The sequence below is a fragment of the Centropristis striata genome, chromosome 2, assembly GCF_030273125.1.
Source record: "Centropristis striata isolate RG_2023a ecotype Rhode Island chromosome 2, C.striata_1.0, whole genome shotgun sequence".
Taxonomy (NCBI): Eukaryota; Metazoa; Chordata; class Actinopteri; order Perciformes; family Serranidae; genus Centropristis; species Centropristis striata.
In genome coordinates this window covers 5,589,544-5,612,062 of record NC_081518.1, presented here as the reverse complement: position 1 = coordinate 5,612,062, position 22,519 = coordinate 5,589,544, and the positions used below count along the sequence as shown (strand labels likewise).

At 37.9% G+C, this 22,519-nt stretch overlaps 1 protein-coding gene across 8 annotated transcripts in view; it reads left to right on the top strand.

Moving 5' to 3' along the window:
• plekha7b (pleckstrin homology domain containing, family A member 7b) overlaps nt 1–22,519 on the top strand; it is a 100,540-nt gene that overhangs the window by 40,232 nt on the left and 37,789 nt on the right. For all 8 annotated transcript variants that reach the window (XM_059350813.1, XM_059350805.1, XM_059350779.1 and 5 more), the window contains 5 exons: nt 5,352–5,435; nt 12,407–12,518; nt 14,574–14,678; nt 15,834–15,906; nt 16,366–16,466. In XM_059350813.1, coding sequence (XP_059206796.1) covers nt 5,352–5,435; nt 12,407–12,518; nt 14,574–14,678; nt 15,834–15,906; nt 16,366–16,466 — 475 coding nt within the window. The remainder of the gene's footprint in view (nt 1–5,351; nt 5,436–12,406; nt 12,519–14,573; nt 14,679–15,833; nt 15,907–16,365; nt 16,467–22,519) is intronic.

The following is a 22,519-nucleotide window of genomic DNA, read 5'->3' as shown; positions in this document are numbered from 1 at the left end:
CTAACATCAATGTATACCTTAAGCTAAATTGAGGAAAATGGTTCAATTCAATAAAGGTGAAGTAGGATCATCATCAGTAAACACATCCAAAAATCAAAATAATCTTTACTGGTTTTTAAGAAAGCCATCATGAACAGAAAATTTAAGTTGCTTCCTACCTGTAGTGTACTAAGCTGATATAAATGTTGAAGGTCTGCATTTATAAGACTCCCCTGCCTACTGTTGTTTGATGTAAACATTAAAAGAGAACACGGAGCAACTGATTACAGTGTGGATGGCTTGATCTGTCAAATGAGGTTATCATACCGATTAAGAAAAAGCTAAATTACCAACATGCCCACTCTTCATTACTTTAGCTGCAATGCTGCCACTCAGAGGATACCAGTGGTACACTTGTGACAAACACTAACCAAAAGACTTCTAAATTACAACTGCATTAATTAATGAATTAATCTGGACAACGGCAGCAAGCCCCGATGAGTGAATGGACTGGAGTACAAAAAAAAGAGCCTTTTCACTAAACTACATCTCTGACTGAGGTACAGTTTGTCCACTTCAACTTGCTGTTTCCTTGAAAGAGATGTTGTTTAGCAAATTCAATTCTGGGAAAGAGGGAGTGACAGGTGGAGAGAAGGAAGTACAAAGTGGAAAGGGAGGAGGATCTGATAAGAAACTGAGGTATTCCCCTGATGGGAGGGAGTTGGATCTCTACCATCCAGCCAGCAAGCGAGGGGTGAAACTCTCAGGCTGAGCAGGAGAAAGCGGAGATAAAGAACTCCCCCTCCTGCTCTCATCCCTGCTGTCTCCACATTACTCCGCGTTTTGCGGGTGCCAGCTGCTACGAGAGAGCGTCTCTGCATCTTCCTCCTGCCCTGATAACGCCGAGAGGACTTCCATGACCTGCAGCACCACGGAGGGTCTATCAGCTGATGCAAAGTGACTCACTGTCACAGCAGGTGAGACTGAGGCTGCATGAGACAGCAGAGCAGAGCAAGTAGTGAACAGAAGCAGAGCGAGCTGCGCTAGTAGTGGCTACAGTTTGGGGAGTTTCCTTCTTCCTGCTGGGACTTTTTTCTAAGGGAGAGAGGTGTAAATAGACACTGGAGTTGTGGAGTTGTGGAGCAGTTTGCAGCTTTGGTGTGTTTCTATTGGTGTCAGAAAGAGAGAGAGAGAGAAAGAGAGAGAGAGAGAGGTGTTCAAACCACAGAGCCTTGCCCCTGGTGCCCTGCTGCCAAGCCTTAGTCCCGGTGTTGGACAGGGATTACCCAAGGCTGAAAACTGGACCCCCAGTTGTTGCAGCATAGAGAGAGAGAGAGAGAGAGAGAGAGAGAGAGAGAGAGAGAGAGAGAGAGCATGTTCTTACAATTTGAGCTGCAGTGTTTCTGTTTCTACAAATTTCTCAGGGGAAGCATTGCATCACAACCTGGTTGCCACTTTATTCTCATGTTATTCTCTATTCATCATTAAGTTTTCCTACTTTACATCAAACTCCACTCAGTTTATAGAAAATCCTTAATTTGCTGCTCTCACCATGTGTAAAAGAAGTGGCATTTTTACTGCATTAATGGTAGTTTTTACCTCCCAGCCACCTCTTTCATCACTAGTGTTGAACTCAGTCTTGTTTACACTGTGCTAACACTTGTACTGTACATGTAAACAGTGCTACACTGAGAAAAGCCCTCTTGAGCCTCCCCGCAAGTCGAGATGCCAGTCATTCTTTCTCGTCTTTATCTGGCCTGATGGAGGCAGAACCTCTACTTGACCTGATGCTTGGTGTTTTGGGGGCCCTGGAACATGCTGCTGATGTGAGGCTGTGCCTGTTATTGGAATGAACATTTCCTTGAAGCTTGATGTAGAGTTGAACATCGAACTTCTTTCAGGATAAGTGCAGTACTCTGACACAGAATATCTCTACTGAGAGGGAGATGGAGTGTCGATTCTCCCCCTCCTGCTGGTAGCATATGTTCAAAATGAACAAATATGTACATAAACACATTAGTACTCAGTATGTTGGTATGCTAGTCTGCTTAGGACCAGAGTATCTTTTCAGAATTTATATTTTACAGTATGTTTAGCCGCAGTTTAAGAAAGTGGAGTTAAATGGATTTTATTATGTGGTGTGTACCGGGGGCTTAATTATAAATATACTTATTTTGAGTTTGAAGATAGATGACCTTAACATCTTCAAAAACGACATGCATATTAATATATTTAATTCATTTCTGCATCAACAAATCTGCTTTTGAGGTTGAGATGTAAGTAAGTAATAGCTTGATATTACTGTGCCTATGTTTACATTATGTCATCGGGGTATTTTTGAATCAATAAACATGAGTTATTGATTAGAGCTGCTGTGATTGTGAATGATTCAGTTAAAGATTGACTGCACTCAAGTCAATTGGCAAAGTAACTCTCTTTAATCATCTTAAAAAAAGAAGCAGAGATGACTGCAAGGTGAATAACGTCTTACCATATATGATTATAATCCATGATTTATGTCGAGTCTCTACAGAGAATTGTGGCATTATATTCTTGCAACTTCATGTTATTTGCACTGACAACAAAGCTGTTTCTCCAGTACACAGTTTAGAAGGCAGTGTGCTGCAGCAAGAGTTCATTTTCTCCTTTGGGACCGTGTTGTCACAAGCGTTGATGGAAGCTAGTTTTCTGCAAACAAACAGAGTTACTGTGCTGCAGAGTTTTGTACACGAACCGGGGATGCTGCATATTCCGTGACAAATAGTTCGGAAGTAATGCGGCTAAAACAAAAGCCTCAAAGAATGCAGATTCCTAATTAACAGGGGATGCTGGTGCAGTGCTGTATGTGCCCAGTGCAGCTCAGCAAATTATGAGTTGTTACCAGGAACAAGCCTGGCCAAGCCTTTGTGTTTGTGTTTGTCTTTGTGTGTGTTTGTGTGTGTGTGTGTGTGTGTGTACACGTGATCAAGAGCTGTTTTAACATGAATGTATGATTGTTTAAATTTGACGTCATGCTGTTTGTTTGTGCAGAATCACTCAGCATCACTTCTTTTCAATACACACTCTGAACTTTTCTGAAATGTCAACTCATAAATCTTTCCCGCCTGCTCAGTTTGTCTCCCCTCCCTTTGCTGCATGGTGATGCAGCCAGCCACCACTTTCTGTTTGTATCATTCTGCACCTCTGTGCTATGCTGCTATGGAAGTTTTGCCTCAGAAGATTCACACCTTACTGCCAGAATATTGAGTCATTTATTTACCCCATAGTAGATAATGTAAACATGTTTATCTCTGCCATTTCTTTATCTGAACCTGTGTGTGCTGTATGTGTTTACTCAGCAGTATTTACTCTATGGTTTTATTGCACGCTTGTGTACAGTATTTCACAGCTTCTGTTCAGAGAGGTGTTTTTTCTGCTGCAGTAGATTGTGTATGATATTGATGGGACAAGATAAAAAAAGGGTTAGATTGAATAAAAGACAACTCTAACAAACTCCAGGCTTGGAAGCATAATATTGCAGCTCAGTATATTATAACACAGGGTCACTCTCTACAGTTTTTCAGACAGCTTGAATAGGACAAAGACGTCAGCGTATACATTTATATCTCTATGTCTCTTCTCTAGCCACACCTGCAAGATATAATATATAGATATTGGTAGTGGTGCTGCTAGATTCTTCCCCATTAACACCATAAAACATTTTCTAAAGCTCCACATTTTCACAGGTATAAATGCATATAAAATAACATTTTAAAAGTCTTATGATGCAGCATCACAAAGCCAGCAAAATCCCCAGCAGGCATGTGTCACATTTTAAGGGGGTTGTGGATGGCAGTGCTGAGTACCAGTGGCAGCTAATCCTGAGAGCCATTCAGCTTATGTGCCCTCTGCAGTGGTGGGTGTTTCTGTGAATAGTGAGGTTTAACCTGCCGCGATGGTTAGATAAGGTTGGGCATCGGATAAATGCATCAGTGATTAGAGATGGATTACATCTATTTTTTTAATAAAGCATGAGAAAAAGCATCTAAGCACAGAAGGAGGAAGAGGTGGATCAATCTGAGAATGTTTCAATGTGTCAAATCAAAGGTTTGTTCAGGAGCTGCTGGTGTGCAAATTCAACTCACTAGTGCAGGGCCTGTAGGAAGTATGTATTTGTTAGCATGCTAATCGTGAGATAGCACATTACGCAGCATGCTGTGCTAAAAGTACATTAACAAGAAACCAATTAGCTGATATACTATATTGCATGTAAGTATCTCATATCAAATGATTATGGGCATTACGCTAAGCAACATGAATGTCATCCCTGAATTACACAGTAATGCAACATAAGAAGTGAATAAAGCTAAATCTCCGCTTAGCATGCTAATCGCGAATAACAGAATTTACACATTACATGCAGACCACTACAACGTCTGCACCTCCATAAAACACTTACTTTTCATAAGGTACCACACCATCCAGCACATACACATTGAACATTGATATTCGCTGGAAACTATTTGAATATTATTGGAAAATCGAACCTTGTAGCGCACTTTAAAACTCTAAAGATAGGTAGACTAAATAGACTTACAGATGAGATGAGTCAGGGTGTAAATCCAAGCCACATACGAAATCTGAGGTTATTCTGACTAACGGTCAGAGAGATATGAACTAGACACACACACACACACACACACACACACACACACTTCTTGCTTTTATAGATAGATAGATGAGAAAAAGCATCTAAGCACAGGTGGATCAATCTTAGTATGCTTCAATTTGTCGAATCAAAGGTTTGTTCACGAGCTGCTGGTGTTCAGATTTAACGTAACTGCAATACAATGTGTTTAGATGCTACATATATTCTGTTATTTTGGTTTATTTTGTTGTAAAACTGTAAATGAAATAGCCTGAATCTTGTCCTAGCCTTGTCACGAACACATATAACACATGATACAACAACAAAGTCTTTCACAATATTTCAGGCCTCTCACCACCAGTATCTACTTGTCTGTTCCTTATTCTATCCTGTGACAGTAACATGCGTTTATGCTCTAGTTAGAGCAATGAATGGCCCCATCTAACTGGAATCAATAAAGCCTGGTGAGCTGGCTATGGGAGAGTGCTGAGCGCTACACTTTGTGTAAAAGAATATGTGGTTCCTGACCTGGCTGCAGTGCTACCATAGATTATTTTACAGTTGACTGAGGCGTTCATTGTTAGCTAAACTTGATGTGGTTTTGTTACGAGGTACAGAAACACAGCAGTGCAGGAACGTGATCAGGCAGGAGTTTGAATAATGACTTGATACTAATTTTCTTTTTTTCCCTCTGGTGTTGTTTTCTCTCCATCCTCCCTCTTTTCAATCTCCCCCCGTCCTGCAGCCACAACCTGAGGGCTACGTCGTTTCGGCACCCTGTAACCGGACAGATCTCCCCTGAAAACACAGAATACACACTGCAAGACAGGTGAGTGTGTCTTTTTTCTTCCTGGGGATGATGAATATACTGCGTGCTTAAATGTACAGATAGGCTAGTTCAAGGTCATGCAGTGGGAGTCTAGAAATAGACTGGGAAATAGCCTGTCACCCTCCCTGATGAAGCATATCACAAAGAGGGGGCGGGTCCTGTTCTGCAGTAAGAAGCAACACAAAAACAGTTTCAGTTAAGTGTTCATCAGCAAAATGAGCTGCAGCCACAGTGAGAGCACTAAAGGAGGCAGCGTAATAATTCTCATCAGATTGAATGTATTCATTACCGTCATGGCATTCATAACCGAGTACGACTCGCTTGTCACTGGCTTTGGATCCTAGGGACTTAAAGTTTTATTCTTCAAATTATTGCCATAATAGGATTTATGGTAATGGCATGGCTGACTCTCACATATGCTTTGCCCGTGTTAATATCACATCTGGAGTCATGAATCTGTCTCATCAATCAGCCTAGTTACTTATTTAATATTTCTCATTCATTCAAACTATTTTTTGCCGTGTACTTGAAGTCACCTCAATGTTTGCCTCTGACTTTGATACTGGCATTTACAGAGTTTTCTTATTTGATATAAATGAGTCAATATCACCATAAGGAGCCTTTGAGACTTCCCCATTTACCAAAAATAAAGTTCAGATTTTCCATTGAATTCCATATTTATTGTTGTTATTGTTAGAAATGCATGTTGGTCAGGCTCCCACACTTTTTTTAATAAAGTAACTATAGTCAGAGAATGTACATGCAAGCAGCAAAATATGTCATATTGGGCTAACTTTAACATTTAGTTTAGCATGGATGGACCTTCAGTTAGTAACATGACTCAGTTAGAAAGTTGACTGTTTACTGTTTAGAAATTATACTTCAGATTTCAGAAAGGTTTTTATATTACCTGATATTTCACTATGACAGGGTGGACATTCAGCTACACACATGGTGTGATGAAAATTACTAAATATAAGCGTAAATACTTATTTTGCAACTAGCCACTGTTTCAGCCTCCATTAAAGAAAGACAAATTGACGGGAAAAGTGTCACTGAGAGCATCAGAGGGTTTCTTAAAAGGGCAGTTTCCCCATAATGACAGGGTGGACTGCAATTTCAGGGACAAATGAAAAAAGTTTGAAATGATTATGAAAGTAGAACATATTTGATCAAAATGACAATTATTTTCAAATAATTTGTTGTGGACAATATAACCATGTAACTGTTTTTCTGAATTAGTATCATTTAACCACACAGTGTGTGGGATATGGCAAAATCACGTACATCCAATGAAAAAAACCAGTATAAAATGAAGGAATACACATTTTAAGGAGACTTTTAATTAGATGTTTGGTTATTTATAATAAGACCTCAGAGTTTCATTATTTTGCTCTATTTTATGATGACAAGCAATTCTGATGAGGACACCAAAAGGCACGTTATAGTGATATTGACTCAAATATTAAATATTAAATACCAACAAGCCAGTGAAATTTGGAGAATTTGAATTGTACAAGAATGGCACTGTTGTGTTGTTTTCTTTCACTGCAGTATGTATTTATATATATCCATGGATTAGCTGTTGTTGTTTTATGTCATTGTGTGAATCTCAAAGCCTCAAAGCTGTACAGCAGGTTTAGAGCACAATATAAAGGCAGCAGGTGTCTGATCGTATTTAAGCTGGCTGCTGTAAGATGATCGTGCATCGCCCAGATTCCACTTTAAGGCAGGAGCAGGTTTGGAGACAAGCATGTGACCTCTACGCTCCCACTAATTAAAAGATGCCCAGTTAAAGCAATGCAAAAGTGATTGTGATTCATCTGCCTCCTCCACTGTCATTCATTTCCTGAAACGCTTCATTATCCCCCGTTCAGTTCTGTTGAGCCGCGGATTTGTATACCATCAAGGGGATTTAAAGTTACAGTTGCTTTAGTTGCTGCAACAGTGATTCTTTAACTTTGAAATGCCAGTCATAAGCTCTTTAAGCTATAGTAAGAGTAGCTTCAGTTTTATGCTCCTCTCACAACAACATAGCAAGGGTGTCATGAAGCGGGCAGGCCAAGGTTAAGAAACCTCGTCTGGGGTGCAGTATATTCTATTTATTTATTTATTTATTCTAATGAGCCTGCAGTCTGAATGGCTTGTTGAATCCCATGTCTTCTGATCTATGCAGCACTGCAAAACAACAACTTTGTAGGGATGGGCGTTTGAAAGAAACCTGCCAACTCGATTATCTATAACGTTAACGATCAATTAATTGCTGCATGCATACATGCGCAAAAATAAAATATATATATACAGTACTATGCAAAAGCCTGTTTTGTTAATGGACGCTTTTATTTTGAAAGGACAAAAAGAGACTTGGTCCTGTCAATTTTAAAACTAACTCAACAAAGATTAAACTGTAAAAGTAACATCAGGGAGTTCAATGTTTTATGTTTTAGCCTCCGAAGAGGCATGAGGTTAGTTTTCACAGTAATCACACAGTAATTTAAATGTGTTTTGTGTTTAAATAAGTTTTGGATCAAATTAAACTCAGTAATTCATGCTAGCAAGGTTTGATACAGTAAGCTAGTTTTGCTCAAATTAATACTCTTGTATTTCTCTGTGTTTTATAATTGTTATTGCAACTTTCAGTTTGCAAACTGTAGCTTTATCCAACTTAATTCTCAGCTCACTGGCTTATTCACATACGGCCGCAGAAGTGAAAGCTCGGCATGTTTCAGGTCAGTGATACTGATACACAGTCAGAGATAAAATTTAAATTAAAAAATACACAGATCGATTAAAAGATCCATGTGATCAACCAAATTCTTAATGATCATTAATCAATCATTGATTAATTATTCCCATCCCTAGTTGTCTTAGTTGTTTGTGGGTTAGTAGCTTCTCCAGTTACACAAATGTATCTGCACAAGCACTGAAAAGTGAGTTCTTTATGATATGTCCCCCTTTAACACCCGTTACTTAAACTACAGCATTCCACGAGGAATGTTATCCCTTTTACCATAAATCTTCAAGCAGCTTCAAGTAATAGAATTATGTTTGTGGATTGTTCTAGTTTTAGCTCAGTCTTAACTTAAGACTGTAAAGTTATCTGGAAGAGGAAAGATTAAACCTAGGGGTAGATGTAGGTCATTGTAAGTAAAGTTATACAGGGAGGGAATATGATTGAACTATTTGAACCCCGGCATTTACTTCTGTGGATCACTTTTTCATCTATTTAATTTTTTTGCCGTATTTTTGTGCCTCTCTCTTGCAGCCTTCTTTTCATAATGCTGTTGTAGAGTTTATTGCAGAGCGTGACGGCCGGGTGCAGCTTGGTATTGAATGTGTGACCTCACTCTGCCTGCAAAATGTAACTTCTGCTAAATGTCACGGTGGTGTTATGGGCTTCATTCTGCGTATAATGATATCTGAAAGGGAAGTTGGTTTCTTCCACGAAGCATTGACTTCCTTCCAAGGAAGGAGAACCTCAGTTTGTTCCCTGGAGACCCGTATCGGATTGAGGACAGAGCAGGAAAAGGAGCTTCAGGAGGCCGTTCCCTGTGGAGGGGTCGATCAGCCCATGCTCTGCTGGCCTGAAGGCTTCGACTTTGTTAGAGATTATCACACCGTGATCAATTCGTCATCTCTCTCCATGTGCGCCCGCTGCCTTAAAGGATTAAAAAAATGTCAAATATGGCCTCATTTCCATCATTCAGTAGCAAGAGGAGCAGGGAGCGGTGCAGCTTAGTGTCTTTTCCCCTTCTACACTACATGATGTGAAATATCGCTCCTCTCCTCCACATGCCACAACAAATCTCCCGGGGAACTGTTCCAATGACAGTGGTGGTAAACAGTATGAAAGCTTCACATAAAACAGCAGAGTCCCCTTGATACGAGAGAAACATCCTGTAAAAATACTGGCTGGAGTCCAGGCTCTGAGTGCAGATACTGCAAGTTTTGTTCAACTATAGGACTCTCTTTTTTTCCCTTGTTCTACGAGAGTTTTCCTTTTTTTCTTTTTTTGCTTTAGTCGCTGAAATGCCTCTTAAGCTTATCTTCTTCTACTTAGCTTCGGTGTAGTTTGGCAACACAAGGCAGGAAAAAACAACAGGGTCAGAGCTGCTTTTAACCCATTTGTGGAACAATGCAGGGACGAGTGACCGTGGTGTCAGAGAGACAGGTCACACCTTGTTTCCCTTTGAAAGTTCAGTCAGGAAGAGGCTCTGTCAAGAACTGGACAGTTGCATGTCTGTTATACTGGTTAACTGGCTGCAGATTAGTTTTTAAATGTTGCAGAAGTTATCTTCTCCCTTCTTCAGAAGTTATATACATTATTATCTCAGCCTTTTTCAGAGAATATGATGAAATTACTTTTCAAACTAGAGTGCAGTTCTCCACCAGGTATGTCTCCCTTTCCCTCCCAAACAAAGAAAAGTTGAATTTCACTCAGTTGTCCCTCCCAGATACCTTACAGTCAAGATGATGGCAAAGACAACAAAAAAAAACAGAATTTATGTATCTTGTTTTTTTCCCCTAATTTTAATGTTTGGGTCAATGATGTGATCCAACCCAGTGTCAGTTGGTGTAACCAGTCATTTCCCCCCATAAAAATCTGATTATATACAGGGAAATAAATGTGAACTAAAATGAGAAAAAAATACAATCCACGTTTACATTGCAACACTATGGTATATAACAGATTTTTACATAATTTGTCAAAACTTTAGAAAAAAATGGTTGTGTTTAGAAAATGTTCTGTTCAATATTGACAAAATGTGTAAATGTAGAAATACTAAAAAAAAAAAAAAAGATGTTTTTGAGAATGAAGTAATTATATGTATAAGTCCACTTAAATGCAATTACGGTGGATGAAGTATTTCATATTTATCATTTTTTTGTGGTTACACCATTTGACATCTTGCCAACCCTTATTTGTCACTGACCCATATGTAGTATGGAATCAATCTGCAGATTTTCAGGTTGAAAATGAGACCTGTGAACTTTTTGGTTTCCCTTTACATGCCAGTTATTGAACTGTGACAAAGCCTGACCTCCATCAGACTAGGTCAGGCTTGGTTTTAGCCTCGTTAATTGCAGGAAATGCCTTTTACTATGTGATTTTGTCCAAACTTGCGGCCCCTAAAGGCCTGCTGAGAGGAGCCAGGAGTCAGCAGTCAATGACAGCAGGCAATAAAATAGGTTTTTCGAAAAAATGTGAGTCAGCACAACCTCAAGAGGTCTATGAGCATACAGTCATAAAAATGTGCATAAAACATATTAGGCTGATGGGTCCAGTAGTGTGCGGATTAGCTGCAGAAAGACAGATACACACATGCACAATCGAATGCACGATCCTGCCAGGTTTACACCTGCTGGAGATAGTAAAGTATAAAATGGTTTAATCGTTGGAGCCTGACCAGCATCAAAGACACACAGGAGCCTACCTGCTGGTATTATCACTTCCAGAGTTTACTGAGAACAGTGAAATCAGTGAAGTCTCTCAGTGATTCCGGGGGCATGATAGTGGCTTCACTTTAATCCAGCGGTCTCCACAGTCTCCTGGTATGAACCCAACAGAGCACCTTTAATATGCAATGTAACAGGAGGTCTGCAGGATTTGTGGATGGAAAAAGGTGCTTTAACTGCAAGTTATTACTTAAACAGCCTGGACTAAAATTCCGAAGATGGATTTCTAGGACCTTGTTAAATTAAATTGATCTTTTATGTCTCCAGTGTTCCCGTTATCTGTGATACATCTCTTTTAAAGCACACAGAACAAATCCAAGGCTGCAGCAGCCTGGAAAAAAAATCTTGGAATTGTGGGAGTGAATGGATATGCTATTGCAGTAAAAGACTTTGCATAATCAGAACAGAAATGTAGAGTATATTCTATGGTTGGTTAACGCCTAAAAGACCTTGTTTAAATCTTTTGAAGAATGTGGTCTATAAAAAGGTGTTATTCAACACTGACCTGTGCCTGAAACTGAAGGGGCTGTTCTGTATTTCCTCTGTTTCTCTGGATTCATAGTAATATGATGATGTCATGAGGAAATGTGAGGTGGGATGTTGTCCAGTGAGTGTGTGTGTGTGTGTGTGTGTGTTCTTGTACTTCCTACATAGTGAGGACCAGAACACGTTTTTAACCAACAGAGTGAGGACCTTTTTGCAAAGTGAGGACATTTCGGCCGGTCCTCACTTCTTTAAAGGCTTTTTTGAGATTTCAGACTTTGTTTTAAGGGTTAAAGGTTACATGATAATGATAATTAACTGAAACTGTATTGTGTGGTTACAAAACTAACTAAAATTATAGTGAAAATGTCAACTTTTTTCATACATAATGAAGATGGATAAGACAATGGAAATAAAGGCAAAATTTACTGTGACCTCTTTTAATCTCCCACCCAACAAATATCCCATTACAAAAAACTAAAACTAATAAAAACTAAACTAAAACTAGCAAACTCACTCTAAAAACTAACTAATACTAACTGAATTTTGAAAACAAAAATTCACAACCCAAATAAAACTACAACTAATGAAAAATTCAAACTATTATAACCTTTTTATAATGAGGGTCCTCACAAAGATAGAAGTACAAGAATGTGTGTGTGTGTGTGTGGTCGGCCTTTAATGTCTGAAACGCTTCAGTTCTTTTTTGTTTGTTTTTACTTGTTAATCTGTGTGTGTGTACGATGTGAGCCTCAGGGTGTGTGTCTGACCAAATGTCATTTGAGTGTTTGGCACACAACGCTTCCAGTGTTAACACATCCACCGCGGAGCCATTGGCTGTGACAGGTCGCGTGGCGGTGTCAGGAAATAGTCATATCCTTTATATGTGAAAGCTCAGCACAGAGCTGCGCTCGGCTTTCCTGCCTGTCTGCAGTTTGTCAGAGGAATGAAGAGGGAATATCACTGTCCGATGCTGCGTCTCATCCCGTCCGTGTTACTGATCTTCTTCTACGCTGCCTTTTCAACTCTAGGTTAGAAGCCCGCATGTCCAAGTCAGCAGCCAATCAGAGATCCCCGAGCATGGTCACAGAGTCCTCCAAGGCTGTGACCTCAGCAGCAGTGGATGCCCCCTCAGGGTCAAAGGTCAGTGTTTGTCTCCACTGATAGACCAAACATTTATGTTGACAATGTTTACTTACTTATTTTTTTTTATTTTTCAGTTTTACTGTAAACTATTTTTACAGAGAATTCTATAACTGAATCAGAATCAGATTTTTTTTAGGATTTCTGATAGGGCTGGGCGATATATCGATATAAAAAATATATCGATATATTTTTAAATGTGATATGGAATTAGATTTATCGATATAGTTCAAATTGTTCTTCTTTATATAAATGCTGCCCTTACTAGGGTTTGTCATATTTAGTTCTTTTGTAATGTTCGTTATTCTTTTCTCATATGAATATATTTATTTCAGAAAAAGATTGGCCTATTTTATGTCATAGGCTTTTTTTATGTAAGATTTTTTTTATTTAAATGTGCACTTTATGGAGCTTTAATTAAAAAAAAAAAAGGTACTCCTGTTGTTATACAGTATTTATGTTCAATTAACTAAACGGTTTTAATAAAATTACATGTGACATGTCATATTTGGCTTTGACTTTGACTGAACATTTTCTCTTACTTTGCCATAAAAATATCAGTATATATATCGTATATCGATATTCAGCCTAAATATATCGGGATATGACTTTTGGTCCATATCACCCAGCCCTAATTTCTAATTTGTTATTATTATTACTGACCAAACATTTCTATTTGGGGTGGTGAATTGCTTTCGGAGCTCTCTTGATGATTGCTAATGCTTCAGTTGATAAACTGGTTTAATCAACTCTAGAAGACATTCCGAGAGCAATAAATTAGTCGTTTTTTAAGCATAATAAAACCCAGAGACACTTTCTCTGGGACTGGACGGGTGTGGTGCACAGCGTGCATCTTTGTGATAGGCTTGCTGTTGTTTCCACAGAGATCATGGAAATTTTCTCTGCAAACATGTTTTGTGACTAAATATAGGAAACGCGACAGAAGCACAGGACTTTAATTAAAATCACCAGGAATCTGAAATTGGTAAAGCTTCTCCTGGAAGCCACTGAAAGACTGTTGAACAACTTATCTCTCTTCAGTTTCAATGTAACTTAGTGTTAGAGACACTTATCAGTCTGAGATGATGTGAACATGGGAATACTTTATATTTATATAAAAAAATAGTTTTTTTTGTTTCATTTGTAGGGCAGAAATGATCAATTTGCTGATATTCATAAAACTGATGAGAAACAAGTCTGATAACTGTTTGATCAATTATAATTTTTAAGCAAATATGGGAAACATTTACTGGTTCCAGTCCCTCAAACTTGAACCTTTCATCTTTTCTTTGTATAATATGACACTAAAGTACACTAAATATATTTCCGTTGCAAACTATTGATCCATTGAAGATGTTGTTGGAGCTTGTGAAAGACATTTTTAACACAGTTTATAGACCAAATGATTGAGAAAATAAGATTACATATAATATCAAATATACTGCATTGTCTGTGTGATGATTGTTCTGTGTGACTGACTCATCTGACTTTGGGTCCCTTTGGTGTTTTATATTTTGTCTCATTAAAACGTGTCACATTTAAAGCTCTGTATGAGAAATTGGGTGTGCATACTGTATGTGTCCCCTCAACATCTGTGTCTTCTTTTAGCCAGCTGGTCAACCCGACAACCCCAGGTATTTTCTGTAGAAAAGCACCGGAGAAAAAGTATGATTCATTCTTTACAGAGAAAAAGTATTCTGAAGTGGCCTTGTCTAAAAATATGCCTGATTATAAATGGATGCATGCATCCACAGGAGTAGCCAGTTGGTATTTCCTCTAGCCATTATGGGTGTTAGAAAGAAGGGAGTTCCAGGAAAGAGGGCCATTTTACTTATTTTCTTTTCAAGTAACTACATTTTACAGTTGTAGTCTCCACTGTGGAGGGCCCTGCCTCCCAGAGGGGCCCGCCCCACAGTTTGAAAGCTTTGGTTGAACAGAACTACTCAACATTAATTACTGTATGTTACCTCTGGTCAGAGAAGTAAATTGGCTCACAGTTCTTCAGCAAGGACACCACATAATCAAGTCTTTTTTGTTTTTCGTTTCTTTCTGCAGGGCTCCAGGAGTACGGGGAAAGTACACAGTTTTGGCAAGAGGGATCATGCTATTAAAAGAAACCTCAACATCCCAGTGGTGGTGAGAGGCTGGCTCTATAAACAGGTGAGCTGGGGTTCCTCTGCTCCGGTTGTGAGTCTGGAAGGAAGACTCCACCTGTCCACATATACTGCCCTACAAAGCCTAACTGCAGTAACTACAAAGTCAAAATTGAGTTATAACTAAAAATGAACTCCTTGATGTCTGTTTTATCTTGTGACAAATTAAAATTTTGCTTTATTTCCGTGAAATAATTATATAAAAACTACAAAATCAACTCAAAACCAAGCAGTAATTGCACTTACCACAGTCTGCTTTGGATATAATAGAAATTATAAGTAGATTTGAAAGGGAAATTATTATCTAGATAGTGATGAAGTAAAAAAGTGAGATAAATTTATATTAAGACTACAATATAAAATGTATGTATAATAAGTCTAAAATACGCAAATCTTTGAATAGAGTTGTTAAACACTTGAATACACTGATAACAAAAATCAATTTGATCATGTTTATTCAATGAAAACAAAATATAAAAGCTGAAAGAAGACGACAACATTGTTGTTACTGCACTCTGTTTTTTTGCATTACTATTAAAACCTTTTACAGCAAAACCAGAGTGCAGTAACAATGTTTTTGGGGTCAAAGGTCAAATGAATTATCATGATTTTTGAGCATAAAAATTACATCATCAATACATGTAGAAATAAGTGTCATATCACTTATCTACATGAAACCAATTTGGCTGGCCAGTTAAAACACGTTAAAAAACTTTAAAGCAGTTTTTCTCAGTTTTACCTTTTGCGTAGTTACTAGTTAGACTTTGTAGGGCAGTATGTACATGCACATGTTTGAGAGTTTTCTGTAGAATCTGATGTTCTATTATCTGTAACATTTAGAAAACAAATCCTCACTGTCCTTATAAAACCCTTTTCAGTGTTTTTATGAAAGTATGAGACACAAAAAGCCCCAAACCAAACCAACACTCCAGTACTGAGTCAGATATAGAGGCTGCAGCTTTGTGCCACATTTTGCAAGAAAAAACAAGACTTATTATTGTTCTAATGACATGCATAAAGGCCCCCACCCCCTCCTTTGCTCGCCGCTAACGACTGCTGTATTCCCACACTACGCTTTTTAATTAAAAAGTGAATTAAAAAGTGTTTCTGCGAGGGGGATTTCTAAATACACTGTGTGTTGCTTTTCCCCCTTCACCTCCAGGACAGCTCTGGAATGCGACTGTGGAAAAGGAAGTGGTTTGTTTTGTCAGACTACTGCTTGTTTTACTACAAAGGTGAGTCTATGGAAAGTGCACTTGGGTAGAGTTTAACAGACAAAAATTCAAACTGTCATACAAACAAACAGACCAGCCTTTGATGGGAGATTAAATCCTTCGTTAATGACTATAATTAGATGTATGACATATCTTGGTGTCTTTTACTCTCCCTGGCTTTCTTCTTCCCACTTCTCCATCCTTATTAACTTGAGTGTTTTATTATGGGAAGTAATCTGTGCTTGTGTTGCCGGAGCATCCATTAATCACACTGAATAATAGATAAACCACATGCCACCTTGTGCCACATGCAGCCACATGGCCTCAAACAGACAAGAGTCACCTATGAATTATGCCTCGCTAATTTTCCTGCTGTTCATAAATCTGCAGTCATTCGTAAACATCGTAAAAGAGCTTGGCAGAATTAGAGATAGTTGCTTTGGACGTGACAATGTGTGTTTGTGTGTTCTTGCTTCACAGACAGCCGAGAGGAGACGGTGCTGGGTAGCATCCCTCTGCCCAGTTATGTCATCGCACCAGTTGAGCCTGATGACCACATAAACCGCAAATACGCTTTCAAGGTAACACTGAAGTGGCAATTAATCAGATTTATTAAAGTTGTCATGCCCATGTGCAGCCAGCAAAAGATGTTTTCTACTTAAGGATATTCATTGCTGAATCACAATTTCATAACAATCCTTGCAGACGAGCTCATTTTTCATTATTTATTTTTTATTAATTACATTTTTTGCTCATTTTTTATTATTTATTTTTTATTCATTTCATTTTTTGCAAGTTTTTCATTATTTAATTTTTATTAATTTAATTTTTGGCTCATTTTTCATTATTTATTTTTCATTCATTCCATTTTTTGCTCATTTTTCATTATTTCATTTTTTATTCATTATTTATTTTCTCTTTTTATGACATGTTATATATTATTAGGACTAAGTGTTGTACTTAAGTACTTGAGTACCAAACAAAATGTTTTTGTAGCACAGGTAACCAAAGACATTCAAGTATCAAAAGTTGGAATCTGGGCATCTCTTTGCTTTCTCATTGTTTGATCAGATATTTTCTTTTTCAATTTATAACATTTATGTTTACAAGATTTATGCAGACTTTTATGCCTCTACAAAGAAAACATGAAACACTGACTTGTTTTGTTAACCTCCCTGTTATGTTGCAGGTCAAAATTACCAATTTCAGTGTTGAAAAATAAAATAAAATAAAAAGTAAAAAGTTTTTTTTCATTAAAAGAAAAAAATTAGAAATAATATTTAAAAATATCTTAGTCATGTAAAATTATTGTATTTCATATGAAGGTCTTTCCAATGTACATAAAAACAGTTTTAATATGCATTTTTAAAAATGAAAAACAAGTGAATTATCCTCAGTGCAATAGGTTCTTTACCTCTCACAGATCATGCTTCAATAACTATTGATTGTAATCATAGGTTATTAATGAAATATAAGCAATGTTTATTGGGATTTTTTAGTTTCTGACACTTTTGGATAATTAAACATGCCCGGGATCAGGCTTTGACCCATGACCATTATTGCTGTTCCTGAGAAACGAACATAACAGGAGGGTTAAAGGAAGACAGTTGAATCCACCAAGCTCATGTTTTATTTGCTCTGGCAGATTTGTTTGGTCACTTTCCCATTCAGACAGATTTCCCCTCGATGTTGCCCCCCTCCGGACCAACCCCAACTCTTTACCTCATATAAGGAAGGTTTGATGGATGACTAACGTCCGGTGCTACTCTCAAAAATCAGATCAAACTGTCAAACCCCACAGTACTGATGAAATATGAATCAAGATTCTGTTACTGTGCTGCTCAAATGTTTTCAGCAACACATTTTTCTGACTGTTTAGCTGTAATTAAAGAAATTTATGAATAGGCTGCCATGTTATAACTGCTGGAAAACAGACCAGGTACTGACCAAACTTACTTGTGTCACTCAGCACTCTGCCGTAGTCTTGGTTGAGAGCACAGGAGTCAGACATGCTCTTGTTTTATTGGAGGGTGCTGCAGGTCACAGAGGGCTGCTGCAGCTACGGCATTATAAGTGTTTATATAACATTAAAGCATTTAAACAAAATACTTAAAATTCACCTCTGGAAAAATTAAGAGACCACTAGAAAATGATCAGTTTTGCTGGTTTTACTATTTACAGGTATGTGTTTCAGTAAAATGAACATTTTTGCTTCAGTCTATAAAGTGCTGACAACATTTCTCTAAAATTTGAAATTAAAAAAATGCCATTTAGAGCATTTATTGGCAGAAAATGACAATCTGTCAAAATAACAGAAAAAGATGCAGCGTTTTCAGACCTCGAATAATACAAAGAAAACATGTTCATATTAATTTTTAAACAAGACAACACTAATATTTTAACTTAGGAAGAGTTTAAAAATCATTGTTGGTGGGACAATCTCAATATTTAATCACAGCAGTGTTTTTATAATATTCCTCATAAAATAAGATTTGGTTCAGACATTCAGAAAGAGGAGGCTTGTGTAAGAATGGACCAGCTGCCATAGATGTAGAGACACTGATTTAAGAAACTTTTGTGAGAGTGGTCTCTTAATTTTTTCCAGAGCTGTATATATATGGAACTGAATGAATATAGCTCACTTGAAAGTGAACAAAAATAACGATTATGTAAATTCTCAGACTCAAGGTATTGTTTTGGAATTCTCATGAGAAAATTTCAACTTGTGTTCACATTTTTGTGGAAGAAATATTTTACATGCATCTCAGCTTTTGTTATCTACGAAAACTTCTCCATGAAGGGAAGTTTTTGGGAGTCTGATGTACCTTCTGACCTGGTTGCTGTTTTTTTTTTTTTTGACAAGAACTGCAGTACAACCCTTTATGTATTCTGTTCACTTCTGCATGGTCGGATTTTTATTAACCTATGGTGAGACGGGGCAGAGGTACATTTTTCCACAGTGTTCCAGCAGCCTACCAGTGAGCTGGAGGGGCTGCAGCAGTGCAGCCTGTAATACGGTGCGCACAGTTTGTTCTTTCACTGAAATCTGGATGGCATGTACTGTACCCAATAGAGCCAGCCCGCATTTGCTAATAGTGTCATTTTTCTTTAAAAAATGTGCGACAGAACTTTTCCTCGTATGCGGCAGAGTCTTTTTCCCTTTTTCGTCTGTGAATTCTGCCAGAGGACAGCAAAGGGATTTATGTCTTTTGGTTACAGCGAGAGTGTTAACATTATCCAGCTCCTCCTTTGTGGAAACACAGAGCTTGTTGCAAAGAACAATAGTGCCTGAATGTTTGATGCACCACTGCAGCTTCAGGGCATTCTGTTGCAATCCTTTCAGCTCCTTTGTACTTTGGCTTTTGTTCTTGGATTCTGTGTGTGCGTGTGTGTGTGTACATGTGTGGTACGCGTCTCCTGTGCTTTAAATATCATATTACATACAATAGAAGTATGATAATTGTGCTGCTGGAAGTATTAATTATACATTCGGCCTATTCATCGTCTCCTCCCACCACTTGCTGGGGGAATATGTGTAAGGCTATGTGAAATGAGCCTGGGCTCCGCTGTACCACCCTGTGTTTAAGAGTTCAGTATTCCCCTCAGCTCTCTCCGAGCCATCATGCATTAAAGAGCAGGAGATTTCATTACGTGTATCTGAGGTGCTTTAGAAATTTTCCGTTACTGCTAAGTAAGCATGACAGCTGCTCAGTAGTTGTCTAGTGTTGTTCAACAACGGGTTGTTTCAGACTGCTGATGCTGCTGACGGACTACAGATTGTGCTGAACTGAAATAATGAGAGAAGGTGACACTAAAATGATTCTCTACATCAGTTTGATTAGGAGTTGAGTGGAAGGGATGTAAGAAATCAGTACAGTTCTTCTCTGAAGTATCTAAACTTCATCACAAATTGATCATTTGTATATCAGTTACTCAGCTGATGGTACCTTGACTTCATGAAGAAAAGAGTCTTGCATATGCAGGCGCAATACTTGACTGTGTGAGAAAGTTTATGCAAACGTGTTTTAAAGATTTGAGCAAAAATGCATGTTTTTGGGAAGTGCTGAGCACACAACTTGGATTATACTGCAAAAGTTGTGTAGGTAATGTGTTTGTAAATGGATGTTTTGATTCGGTTTTGCTTTTAAAGTGGCCTGCACTTACTTTAGTATATCAAGAATTTTGTCAGTTTTTGTATTCTCTGTTTACCATGGAGGCATGCGAGAAAAACAGAGCTTTCTTTAACAATACTAGCTGAGTAATTGATATAAAAATGATCATTTTTGGGCTGAAGTATTCTTTTAAGAGCAAGTTTTCCTCCCTGAAGACGTGACATGTCCATGTGCTTCAACTGTTACTCATCCTAGCTCCTGTGATGACTGTCATGAGGACACAGCTGGACCTATTTCTGTTCTTTCTTATTGAGTCAGCAACTTCCTGTTGTTTTCTGTTGTTCTCTTGTTTTTGCTCATCTCACTGTGTTTCTCTCATTCCCTGTTGGTCAATTGCCTCCCATTGTGACCCGGTGTGTGTGCGCGGGCGGAGTGAGTACTGTTCTCTGCGGGCGGTCGTCCTCAAATCACACTGGCTTCCTGTCTTGCATGAATAGGTATTTGATTTCACTTCAGCCTCATCAGTGGACCGCCACCCTCTGCTCATTTTTGTTTCATATCATGCTAACAGCTGCTGAATGCACATTTCCAAAATGTGCATCAAAGTCTCATCATGTACAGACGTGACTCATCTATGGACAATGCCAGAGCACCCGGGGGCGCCATGATTAGCAAACAACTCTAATGTGAAGTTTCTTTGGGTAAAACACCTGAAAAACAGAACTTTTGTTTTACTTGTACAGTCATGGAAAATACTAGACCTCCCTTTTTCTTCAATTTATTGTTTATTTAATGCCTGGTACAACTAAAGGTACATTTGTTTGGACAAATATAATGATAACAACAACAAAAAAATTTCTGTGCTGATATTTAGACATTTTTCCATGGTTTTCTTGATAATAACCAAAACCATTATCAAGAAAAACATGGAAAATGGCAAGATATCAGCTCTTAAATTAAACTCTTATGAGCCATTTTTGTTGCAAATGTACTTTTCGTTGTACCAGGCATTAAAATGAACAATAAACTGAAGAAAACAAGGGTGGTCTAATCATTTTTTCCATGACTGTACATAACAGTCAGTAAGTATTTGGACAAGGACACATTATTATTGTCTTTACACTCTACTCCAGCCAATTGGATTTGAAATGAAACACAGAAAATTGCACATACAGTGCAGGACTTGACTTTATAGTTCCCCATTTCTCTGACAGTGTGAGAGGACAACGATAAGGCCACATCGGGTGTCCAGAAGTCAAATACCAAGAGAGAAAGAGAGAGTGCTTTAATCTGAAAGTCATTTCATTTCAAATTCAGCTGGGCACAGAAAATGTGTGGAGTGTGGAGATATTTAGCAAGTTTTCATAAATGTGGTCAGAGGACAGAAGGAGACACTCACATTGCCAAGGTTACCAGTTTGATCCGTCTCGTATACGTATATGCTCAGTGGCTCTGGTATTTGTCTTGTCAAGCTGCATCATCTATCACATTCTCATCATCTCTGGAGTGGTGGGACGACAGGGTCTTCCTCACTCCCCTCTGTCTCATTGCATTTTTTTATGTTTGTTGCCATCAGCAATTTGCCCCCTGCTGTATTGACATTAATTTTACCTTTTTTTCTTCTCTACAATAGAAAATACAGTATAAACTTGTTTCTCCTTGCTGTTTTGAAGCCGGTCGCTTGGGTTTACTTTTGCAGTGTTTGGCTTCTAAACCATACATGTTTATGCAGTCATTAATTATAGGTGGAGCTGACGAATCAGGATTGTATATCTTCATAATTACAGAATTACGGTAACCTTTTTCTGTCACTGTGGATGCATTCTTGCAGATTTTGCATATGTTTATTAGCATTTTGTGATATTGGACTCGGTGAAGATCACACTCTTCATGATGTATGTAATTCAGTTCAGTCTTGTGTCGTGGATGCTCTTGTGGTAATGTTGGCAGTTATTCATGCTTAGTTATGGTAAAGCTACAAATAATGTGAATTAACAAGCATCTTACAGACAAACTTTGATAGATGGTAGAGCATAGGGCTGGGCGATCACCAAAAGTCATATCACGATATATATTTAGGCTGAATATCGAAATACGATATATATCCCGATATTTTTAGCGCAAAGTGAAAGCAAATGTTCAGTCAAAGTCAAAGGCAAATATGACATGTCACACCATTTGTAAACATAAATCCCGTATAACTACAGGAGTACCTTTTTTTTAAAAAACCAAAGCTCCAAAAAGTGCACATTTAAATAAAAAAATATCTTAAATAAAAATAGGATGAAATAAAATAGGCCAATCTTTTTCTGAAATGAATATATGTATATGAGAAAATAATAATGAACATTACAAAATAACTCATTATGACAAACCCCTGTAAGGACAGCAATTATATATAAAGAAAGACATTTTTTTGGATATATCGTCCAGCCCTAGTAGAGCATAATTTTCAGATTTAAAGTGAGAAGGTAATCTTTATGTTTGTGGTGTAAAAATTTGAGGTGAAAACAATAAAAAAT